Source organism: Rhinolophus sinicus, chromosome 3, assembly GCF_057876585.1.
Source record: "Rhinolophus sinicus isolate RSI-liver-muscle chromosome 3, RSI-T2T, whole genome shotgun sequence".
Lineage (NCBI taxonomy): Eukaryota > Metazoa > Chordata > Mammalia > Chiroptera > Rhinolophidae > Rhinolophus > Rhinolophus sinicus.
In genome coordinates this window covers 46,671,862-46,682,566 of record NC_142503.1, presented here as the reverse complement: position 1 = coordinate 46,682,566, position 10,705 = coordinate 46,671,862, and the positions used below count along the sequence as shown (strand labels likewise).

The 10,705-nt window shown below is 39.1% G+C and overlaps 1 protein-coding gene across 2 annotated transcripts; it reads right to left on the bottom strand.

Annotated features, from left to right (window-relative positions):
• Positions 1-1,656: 1,656 nt before the first annotated feature.
• On the bottom strand, positions 1,657-8,902 carry BTF3 (basic transcription factor 3). Of its 2 annotated transcripts, none has more exons than XM_019728110.2 (6): positions 8,746-8,902; positions 8,102-8,170; positions 4,647-4,760; positions 4,122-4,323; positions 2,863-2,919; positions 1,657-1,959 (listed from the first exon to the last, which is right to left on the bottom strand). In XM_019728110.2, exons 2-6 carry the CDS (start codon positions 8,168-8,170, stop codon positions 1,913-1,915), a joined length of 489 nt encoding a protein of 162 aa, XP_019583669.1. In that variant the 5' UTR covers positions 8,746-8,902; the 3' UTR covers positions 1,657-1,912. The 2 variants fall into 2 exon arrangements, with proteins under 2 accessions (XP_019583669.1, XP_019583668.1); XM_019728109.2 differs by having other exon boundaries at positions 8,508-8,875.
• Between the last annotated feature and the right edge of the window lie 1,803 nt (positions 8,903-10,705).

Here is a 10,705-nt window from a genome sequence, read left to right as displayed (position 1 = left end):
GCCCAGCCTAGAAGTGTATTGCCCTTTACTACCATGTTTCCCCAAAAATAAGACCTAGCTGGACCATCAGTTCTAACGCGTCTTTTGGAGCAAAAATTAATATAAGACCGGGTCTTATTTTAATGTAAGACCAGGTATAATACTGGGTATAAAGTAAGACCAGGTCTTATATCAAATTTTGCTCCAAGACGCATTAGAGCTGACTGTCCGGCTAGGTCTTATTTTCAGGGAAACACGGTACTTAGTCCCTTACCTATATAGATCCAGGGCAAACAACTGGATATTCACGGTGGCATTCTTCACATGTTCATGTCAGCCTGTCATTCTCTCCAATCTCTTCAGATGAGTAAAGAAAACCTCGCGTTACTCAAAGCACGGCCAGGGAACCTACAGCATCAGCATCCCCCAGGAGTGTATCAGAATGCCAGTCTTCAGGACTCACTGCAGACCTTCCCAATCCTCTGCCCTCCAGTTTACCCATTTCATTTGGTCAGTTGCATACAAGTAACATTCGTGGGTTAACAGTTTTAAGAGCCAGGACATAACCTACCATGTTCTCACTCAAGCCAGGAAGCTAAGTGCCCCAGAGAGGTTTCCCCATCAGTCAGGGACCTGGAGTGACTAACAGCAGAGTCCAACCTAACCCACAAGTCTGGAAACATATACTGGTTTTGTAATTTTGTAAATCATTGAGGCTTTGGAGTCCTTGTTACTGTAGCGGTGTACTTTAACAGAACTGATACACATCCTTTAAAGAAAAGAATACAATGTTAAGATGTGCAAATACTATTTACACATTTCATTTTTGGTAGTTAACGAATACTGACTTTCAGCTATAGATATACCTACACAGTACCTTCAAAAGGTACTTACAAGTTGGTGTGGAAATCTAAAATGAATTCTTATCGTTGAAGCAGAAACTAAGACAATTTTCTTCCTCAACTGGCCTTGATACAAATTATTTAATTACCATTTGTAAAAATTTTTTAATTGCTTCAACATAACTGCTAATATAATTTTTTAAAAGTAGCCTATTAATCGAGGGAACTTTCTGGGGTGACAAAACTGTTCAGTACCTTGCTTATGGTGGCAGTATATGTGTTATGTTAGAATTCCCCAACCAAAAAAGTAGCCCTATTCATTTAGTGTTATCATTCCAGGAAAAGACAAAGTGATATTCCTACTTTTTATTCAGGTGTCTTATAGAATATCCTACATAGAAGGGAGTTTAAGAAGTTAACTACTTTCATTTTTTAAAAATAACTTCCGGTTACGTCTACAAAATGGAGCTACTAGTTCCTACTTCATATATTGAAGACTAAATGAGAAAATTAAGTATAATACATAAGGCACTCAGTAAAATGCTTACAATACAGACAATATTAAGAGAAAAAAAACCTTTGCTCACCCGCTAAGGAATAATCTATTCTCATCTTATAATTACACCCATCACATAAACCAGGGAAGCCCTGAGGGCGGCTGGAGAAAAAAGTCTGCAAACATGAGAACTTTATATCACCTTTGTTACTTTATACTATCATGTTTAATCAAATTCCAAAAATTATTAGCCATATTACATACCATGATTAGCTTTCTACAAACAACTGTGCTTTCTGTGTACAAATAAGTGTCAATGAAATAAAAAATAAAACTGTATACTAGGCAAAGAACTTTATTAACCTTTGCTTCAAACTTTATTCCCAAGCTTCTTCACCTTAATTAGCTGCAAAGAATGATTTGTGTATAAGCAAAAACTGAAAAGAGCTGCAGTGTCCAAGGGGCTTGGGCTTAAAAATATTAGAGATTGAGATTCTATCAGATCCATGAACAAAATTTAAAAAGCAGTCATAATATAAAATAGCAGCTCCCAGTAACTTCTTCAAGTTTTATCTTCTTCAGAAGTTGACTCAATTCAGTTTGCTTCATTCTTGGAAGCCTCATCAAAATTCTCCACAAGATCTAGAAAAAGATTTTAAAAAAAAGGTAGAAACTCAGAAAAAAAGCCAAATCTAACAACATAGATCTTAAGAGAAGACAGGGAAATGCTCTCAAAATATATCCTATAGTTAAATCAGGATATAAGTTTAAATACGGTTTTTGTTGAGACCACTACCCATTTGAGGTGTATTACCAAAAGAAGGGAAAAAGTCATTAATCTGCCAATGACATAAATACTATGCTTAAAGAATAGGTATTCGCTCCAATTCCCATCCCACTCCAAGAATTAAATTTAAGCAGTGTAATACATTAGTCAATGTGGGGGGCAGAACCAAAGAGTATCATAACACAAAATTCTGAAGTTTTCCTGGATTACTAAGGACATCTGTCTATGCAAATTGGATTTATGACTTAGTGATTCTACTTCTCAAAAAGTATTTGTTTTACCACCAAAAAGAAAAAAAGAAAAATTATCCAGTAACAACTAAGATAGAAAAAGGCCTCATGATTGCCAAAAGAGCTTTACTTCTGATTTTAGAATGCTTTCATTCCAAGATGTTTGAATAACTTTTCCATGCCTTCTCATAAATTTATGGATCTCATAGTAGGAAACAAGGGTCATTTGTGATGTGCAAACAGTTATTGTACTTAGGTCACAACATACATACATGCTTATTTCAATATTTAAGGTTAGACACCTCCAACTTCTCAGGATCCCAAACAGAAAAACGCCAAGTCCACAAACAACTCCCAGGTAAATAACACTGCATTATTTTTCTCATTCTAAGCAAGGTTCACGTCTCCCTTCCCCCCGCCCCACTCTTTACCCCTGCCCTAAGGTAGTCTTTTCTACAGTATAAAGATTCTTTATTCTCCCTTGCGATCTTCAGATTCTCTAGTTTAACCACAAGTGAGGGTTCCTACCTGGAACTTCATCATCATCATCCTCTCCGGTAGCAAGTGGTGCTTTTCCATCCACAGCTGTGAAAGGGAAATGGAAATGTTACACATTTGTCTAAGTCTTCGATAAACATTAAGCAAAAGAGGAACAGATGCAAGGTTTACATTCAGGATGACGACAGTGACATTTGGGATTTCATCTATAGTGTTAGCAATAACATGATAGTCTGACGTCTGCAAATGAGCTAGTACAGCCAACAAACCAAATTCCATACCCTTCCTTTCAATCCCTCCGGCCTACCACAGGCTCTGAGGTAGCATGAGAACAGGGAGCCCCCAGGGTAAACCCACACACCAAATTATGACAAGATTTGTTTTGAGAGGCAAATGAAGAGGCTGTTTTCCCAAACACTCTATTGTGTTGTGCAAGGCATAAGGGAGATGCTCAACAAACCTTTACTGAAATGAAAATAAATGATCCAAAAATTGTCTTTGAGTGGTAAGCATCCACTTTCCTTTTATTACACAAGAAAGTGGAATACACTTGAGAATTGAGACCTCACAGTACTAGCCTCCTATGATTTTCAGTTTCTGCTTCAAGTGTCTACTTCAGTTCTGAAAGCCTAGAAAATGTTATGCCTCTCAATGGGACCAAAAAAAAAAAAAAAAATTGAAGTAGAGTGAGTGAATGCCTAGAAAAACATGGACTAAATAACAGGTCATATAATAAGCCTGTCTTGCTTCTACATCCCCCTTCTTCAAAATTTTAATCAGAGGGCTTCGGCTTAAAGTAGCTATACCCCTAATGTCCACTTATTCAACTACATAATTTTCTACCCTTAACAAAATCCTTATCATCCTTTAATTGAAAACACTGGAATACAGGCAGGCCAATTCTTAGAGATTACTGGTAATATCAGTTATACAGATAAAACTAAAGAAACCTTATAATTTATAATATATCTTTAATCAATTTTAAACTGCCAGTTATCAAAAAAAGCTCCAAATTAACATTTTCATCATTTCAAGCTAATAAAGGTAAAAATTTTAAAGTCTTTTACCCAAAGCAAGAAGGCTAGAAGTTATAATGATCACAGCATACTAAATTATTGAACACACTAAGACCACTTTCTTAAAATCAGTATAAAAATTAACATTTTTTAGAGGACAGGTTGCATTTCCAAATTTAAAGATATTCACATCCACTTTGCACCCCAAGATCTTAGAAATCTACTGATAAATCAATCAGTAACCCCAGGCAAAACCACTACTAGGAAACTCACATTGTTTGGGCAGAGCTTCAGCCAGTCTCCTTAAACTAGTCAGACTGTCTGCACCGAGCTGGTTTAAGATGCTGGGTAGCATTTCTGTCAGCTGCTTGGTCTCAGCGTGGCCTGTGATGGTGAAAGTATTCGCTGCCAAAGAGGCTTGAACTTTAGGGTTGTTAAAGTGGATCACTGTTCCTTGGTTTGTGAACATATTCACCTACAAAGAAAAAAGTTTTCATTAGCAATGCCCACTAAAATCCCCTTAAAACCAAATATTTTATTAAGGAGCAATTGCAACCTAGCTAATTAATCTAGTATTTCACTGTGAAGCACAGGTAGAATGCAAAGTGCAATCTATTAGCTTTCAGACTTAACAAACACCCTGATATTCCTTAACAGAATCGAAACATATTTTAGAGGGATATGAAATTTTCTGCTTGAAAACACTGTAGTCAAAAAAAATAAATAAATCATTTAATGCACAAACATTAAAGCTTTTATAATGAAATCTTGTATAAAGAAATAAAATATGACACTTACCTCTTCAATACCAGAGATATTGTTTACCCCTAACTTCTTTAAGGAGAACTGAAGTTTTTTATCATCTGCTGTAGCTGTTCTGTGAACCACCTTCTTCTTTCTGCGAGCAGTTCCCTAAAATAGGGAGAAAAGAAAAGAAAACAGCACACATTTATACCATAACAACAGACATTTTCAAATGGAAACAGCTTCTAATTCCTTTCTGATCTTTGGCTCTGGGTAAGAAAATAACCATGACCACAAACTTTAACTTGGTGAGTAGGCAGGTTAGGGCAAAGATGGAAGCCAAAAGAGGGAAAGGAATGATCTACAAATCCTTAATAATTTCTAAAATTCTAGTTTTGTCAGAAATAAAGGAATGATCTTTTCAAAGTCCTACATTATCTGCTCTAAAGTAATCAAAGAAATGGCATGTGCCAACCTAAATTAAGCCTCCTTTAGAAGCTCGATGTCCAGAACCTTTTGTTTTCACATTAATAAAAGAAAAATCAACATCCATTAATATAACCCAATCAGATGTCTATATATAGACTCCCATAACACCCAATAGTAAAATCTGAAATTCGTAACTATGATCTATCTATCCTGCCTCTACTATGCTGGTCATGACCACATCTCCTATCACACACATGTGCGCATCTTTAGCCAAATAAACCTCACTGTTCTTAAATGGCCAAACAGGACCCTTTACACATAGGTCCCTCTCTTCCCTTAGCATTGCATGGCTTCCTCCCTCACTACAAATCTTTGCTCTTATGTCATGGTATCAAGAGTAGCCTTTCCCAACTACCCAATGTAAAATAGCAACTCACATACTCATAAGTTTCCACCTATCCAGGTTTACTTCTCTTTATAACACTTATTACTGATAGAGATAAGTATATTTTGTCTGTCTCCCCTCACTAGAATATAAACTCCTTGAGGACTCTATTCTGTATACTGCTATGAAATCCAGTATCTAGAAGAGTAAGTATCTGACTCGCTGAAGGTACTCAGTAACTTAATGAATATGGGCTTCAGGAAAACTTGTAGTCTCTTGTACATATAGGCCAAGTCTACAATATCCCCCTTCTCAAAAATAACCTATAAACTCAGGCAAATGTGACCACCCATATTCTGCTCAAAACTCTGGAATAACCCTCTCATCGACTCTCTCATGTAGGCTAAGCCCTTACGCTGTACCCAAGGCTCTTCATGGGAGGATCACCACCACCTACCTCACTGTCTCGCCAACCTCCATACCAATTCCTATCATCCTTTAAAATCCTGTTCCAGTCATTATCTCTGCTGTGCTTTCCCTAAACTCTGCAATTAAGCCCCCAACCAAGCTAAATCATTCCCATCTCTATATATTTTTAAATGCTTCTATTGCACTATGTACATTACACTATCAAAAAAGATTTTTTTTAAAGATGCTTATCTCCCCTACTAGCCTTAAAGCCAGCCAACCCTGCCTCCAAGTACTTTAATCTTTGTACTTTCAAATTAGCATTCTCAGGATCCAGCATTAGTAAAGGCTTAAATAAATCATAGATTAACTGAATAAAATACCAATAGCTACAGAAAAGACTGGTTATCAACCCCCGAAAAACATCTAAGAATAATAACCATCTTGAAGTGGTCATGTAGATAGAATCTGGTTTCCAGAGAATCCTCTAAAAGATATTCTAAGAAACTACCATAAGATTCTAATAAAAAAACCCAGCACACCTTCTATAGGCTTCATATACCTCACATATGTGGAGTTCAGTTTTTACTGACACAATCAATGCTCTGATCAGATACTAAAATAAAGAGCTTTTATAACACTTACCTAGAAGTACCTAACACTTGTAGTTTTCTTTAAGGCAAAGCTAACTCACTTAATTTTACATCCCATAAGTAGGTTTCTTAAAAGCTGAAGAAAATGTCTCTATATTATAACGACAGCAGAAATACTTCCTCTATTAACTAGTAAACAGGTAAAGTTGAATCTTACATCAGCCTTAAGAATCCTAGAAAATCTTGATTTTCCTTTACCCTAGAATGATTTCTCTCACAAGTCAAAACTAGTGATCAAAGTAACAAAAATGGCACATAAGCACCATTTTATTCAAAGTACTCCTTCTGAAACCTGTACTAAAAGGAATGGTTAAAAAACAGCAGCATATGAGCATCCAAACACAGACCCACAAAGAACATGAGTTTTTCTGGCACGTGAAGGCCACACCTCGCTTATAATAATTGCTAAAAAGGTCAAGAAACATCTATTGTTGTTAACAGGTAGGTGCAGATCTTCAAGTCTAATTTCAGGAAAGAAAAAAAAGATGAGGATATATTCACTGCTATCGATGTCCAGTAATTAACAGACGTACATCTTATTTAAGTCTGAGTGCTACTTTTGGCTATTTTACAGTAGATTCTACTTGAAGGTAACTGCTTCAAGTTAGGAAAAACTAACAGGTAATAAACTTGTAACATGGAAGGTTTTACCATGCAAGCAAATACCTTACAAGTTTTACCAAGTAAAGACATGCTCTGTTCCCATAGGCTATATACCACACCCTGTTAAATATTAGGAAATGTGCTAACAATGCAAAATACAACTAGGTAGACCTCTGTTAGAGTGGACTTCTGATTTAAGTAAATTACTTAGAGAACAATCTAAAAATTCAGTTCAAAAAAGAATCCTCCTGAAGGGGCTCTCAGTATCCACTAGAAAAAACCAATTAGCCACAAACGGATCATTTAAAATCCCACCAATTACTAATTCCCTAAGTTTTAGTGTAATTGCAAAGTCAAAATGGAAAGCTATCCACTTAGGTAGTATTTTCAAATCCAGCCACTGCTCTTAAATTCCAAAAGGTACCTATATAAGAAAGATCTTCAAATATCCTAGAAAATATACAACTACTGTACTAGACTGCATTTAGCTAAGAAAGCATTAGCTAGATCTTAATTTACAAGAGACATGCACTATTAAGCACAATTATCCAGAACCTTAAACTACAATAGTTGAAAACACAGGTGAAACTTAAATTCACAATTAGCATAGCTATTAAAAAAAGAAAAAAGAGCAAGCACCGACTGTACACAATTTAGGCCAAAACAAGTCAGAAGTACAATGGCCACAATGGTGATCTAACTGAAATGACACATTTTCTTACTTCATTAGGAAACACTTTAGCTCTACTTAGAACACTGTAACACTGGAAAGACATATTTACATAAAAGCGACGTTTGTAGTTTAAGTGCTCTTTTCATCTCCTCCGTCCACTGGCTTTTTTTCCTGAGTATACAACCTGCATGATTCACGGATACACTATATAATTTAACCTGCTTCTCTCTCCCAATGTGACAGCTGTGAAATGCCCTCTATAGACAAAGTGACAAGCCATCGATATTAGAAGCGCAAAAGAAAAAATCCTGAACCATGAAACTTAAAAAAAAAAAAAAAAAAAAAGATTAAAACTTACTTTCCCACCAATGCGCACTTGTGCCTGCAGTTTGGCGAGTTTCTCCTGGTTCATGATAGTTTCTTTCATCTAGAAAAACAAGAAATCCTCAGCGAGGAAAGATCCAGTTCACTCTAGCATTCCACGCTTATTATTTCCCAAGGCACCAACCAGAACAAACGTCCTACACAGGCCGAGGCCTGGATCCCAAATCCTCCCCGCAAAGCTCCCAATTTCGGTTTCGAGGGAGCCCAACGAGCACCCACCTTCGTACCCGCCCCCCACCGCTCCCCCGTCTTTACAGGCCCAGGACAAGGGCTCTAACCCACGCCTGGCCAGCACCCCCCACCCCGGCCCCGGCCCCGGCCCGGCCTCGGCCTAGCCAGGGCCTGCCCGGCCCGGCCACTCTCCGCAAGCCTCGCGGTACCTGAGGCTCCTGTCCTAGGGTTCCGCCGCGAGGTGGAGGAAGAGACGGCGTCGCCTCGCCCCCTGGGCAGCCGCCCCTGGCTCGACCTCGACCCCGAGAGTCAGCCTGAGTGGGTGCGCCTGTCCGTCGCATCGCCTTCCTCTCCTCAGCCCTGTCCCTCCCTGTCTCGCTCCTTCCGGGCACTTCCCGCCCCCGTTCCCGTCCTCCTCCCACGCCGGCGTCCACAGCCTTTTTGTACCTTGTTGGAGAGGACACGGGGCCGCGCGGGGGACTAGGGTTGGCGCTCAGGGGGTCTTGGGCAGACCAGCTGAGAATAAACGCACACACACGCGGGGACGCAAGATGGCAGCTAGAGGGAGGTCGGAAGTGACGCAACGCCACTTCCTCGAAAAGTCAGGAAACGGACTTCGCCGCGAGCTCAGCGCCCTGCTGCGCAAGCGCGGCCCCGGGACGCCGGGTTTGTGACGGTCTCGCGCTGGCGTCCTCTCCTCGTCCAGCGTGGGCTGGTTGGAGACCAGAAGGGAGACTCTGGGCTGGAGGCACCGCGAGGACCCCTGGGGGAGTCCGTAGAGGGGTCAGAGAGCACGGGTCTCTGCTCAGTGAGGGTTGAATAAGTCGGCTGTCTCTCAGTCGAGCCCCGATCCCCAAGTTCTTTACCCTCAGGAGACAGGGCCAGTTCACGTTTGCGGAAACGTGTGGGGCGCCCAGCGGCCGCTCGCCTGGTGAGCCGCTCTCGGCTCGCTGGAGGATGTCGGTTGGATCGATCATCGGACTGTTTTAGAACTTCCCCTTCGGCCGGAATGAGGCCTTATCCAAAACATTTTGTCAAAAACCATGAAGCTAATTTTGCCTTCCAAGGTTAGGTGAGTTCGTAGGTTGCAGGACCGTGGTTGGGAATTTCTGGGGAGCGTGTGCAGAACGCATCCCCCAACCCTGCCCCTCAAAAAGCGATTCGGTCGGACTCGGGGTGGGACCCGGTGATCTGCAAGGTTAGCAAATGGCTAACCACGGTAGACACGGGTATGTAATTACCTTCTCTTGTCGCTTTAGTGGACTAAAATGACTCCTTGATATGGATTGGCATTGATTTGAGGAGAGATTCACATTCGGACAAACTTGATCTTTCTTAACTAATTCAATCAAAGGACTATTTGTGCCCGGTGTGTTTGAAGAGGCAAAACTTGTGGTGTGAGTTGAAATCTTCTAAACGCTAGGACAAGCATTAAGACAATCTTAACATACAACGACCGATATTAAAAATGGCAATTTAAATCAAAATGCTATATGATCAGCCTTTTTGTGGTTTTAGCTATGAAAAGCTTTTGCTAGTTCAAAAATGAATCCAAAATCTTAGAGAAAGTACATTTTATGTAGCAAGAAAACGTGGAGGTGCAGATTTCTCTCCAATTAAGATTAATCTTTTTGTTTTTGAATAGTTTACACATGTAAATTTGTTTAGACTGATGTCTCTAAAAAAATAACTTGTGAGGACATTTTAAAGACAATTGTAACAGTTGATATTTTCTCAAAAAACAATGTTGCTTTTGTTACTAATATGAGTCAAGTTTAGCACAGAAAAGGGTGTTTGTACTGTTAAGCTATATGGGTCACTGTCCTAACGATAAAGGTCAAAGTGAAAGGTCAAATAGTGCCGACACTATTGAATGCTATAGAAATATTACAAAATATATAGAAATACACCCCTTAATGAAACATGTCGTTGTTTGGGAACCGTTTTTTCCCCTTCATGTTATACTGGAGGCAATTTGAAACTTCCTAGTCATGTGACGTTTTCTGAATATTTACATAAACACAAGAGTCTGTGTAAGTAACATGTCACCTGATTGACCTTTTACACACCTGTTTTCAGGAAATCGTCCACATTATTTCTTATTTTCCTTTGGTTCCCACTTTACTGTTCTTTTGCAATTTTTAAGACCTGCACAATGTTGAAAACCTTGAAAGTTTCCCCAATAGTAAGAAAAAAATATTTTGATTTTTGACTCTTTTCAGCTGCTTCTACTTATTTTGTGAGTGCTAATTTTATTAGATTTCTGCTTTGGTTAATATTTATATATACCAGTATTTTTTAAAAAACAAAAACAAAGGATTTCTTTTTACTCTAAACAAAAGATACTAAGTTGCTCTCTTAGCTCAGGGATGGCAAAAGAGTAACTTCATGCTACCATTTCCTATGT

Coding starts and splice junctions, on each gene's coding strand:
- BTF3 (XM_019728109.2), bottom strand. CDS start 8,639: ATGCGACGGACAGGCGCACCCACTCAGGCTGACTCTCGGGGTCGAGGT. Junction 8,171..8,507: donor CCCTAGGACAGGAGCCTCAG/GTACCGCGAGGC, acceptor TTGTTTTTCTAG/ATGAAAGAAACTATCATGAA. Junction 4,761..8,101: donor AAGTGCGCATTGGTGGGAAA/GTAAGTTTTAAT, acceptor TCCCTATTTTAG/GGAACTGCTCGCAGAAAGAA.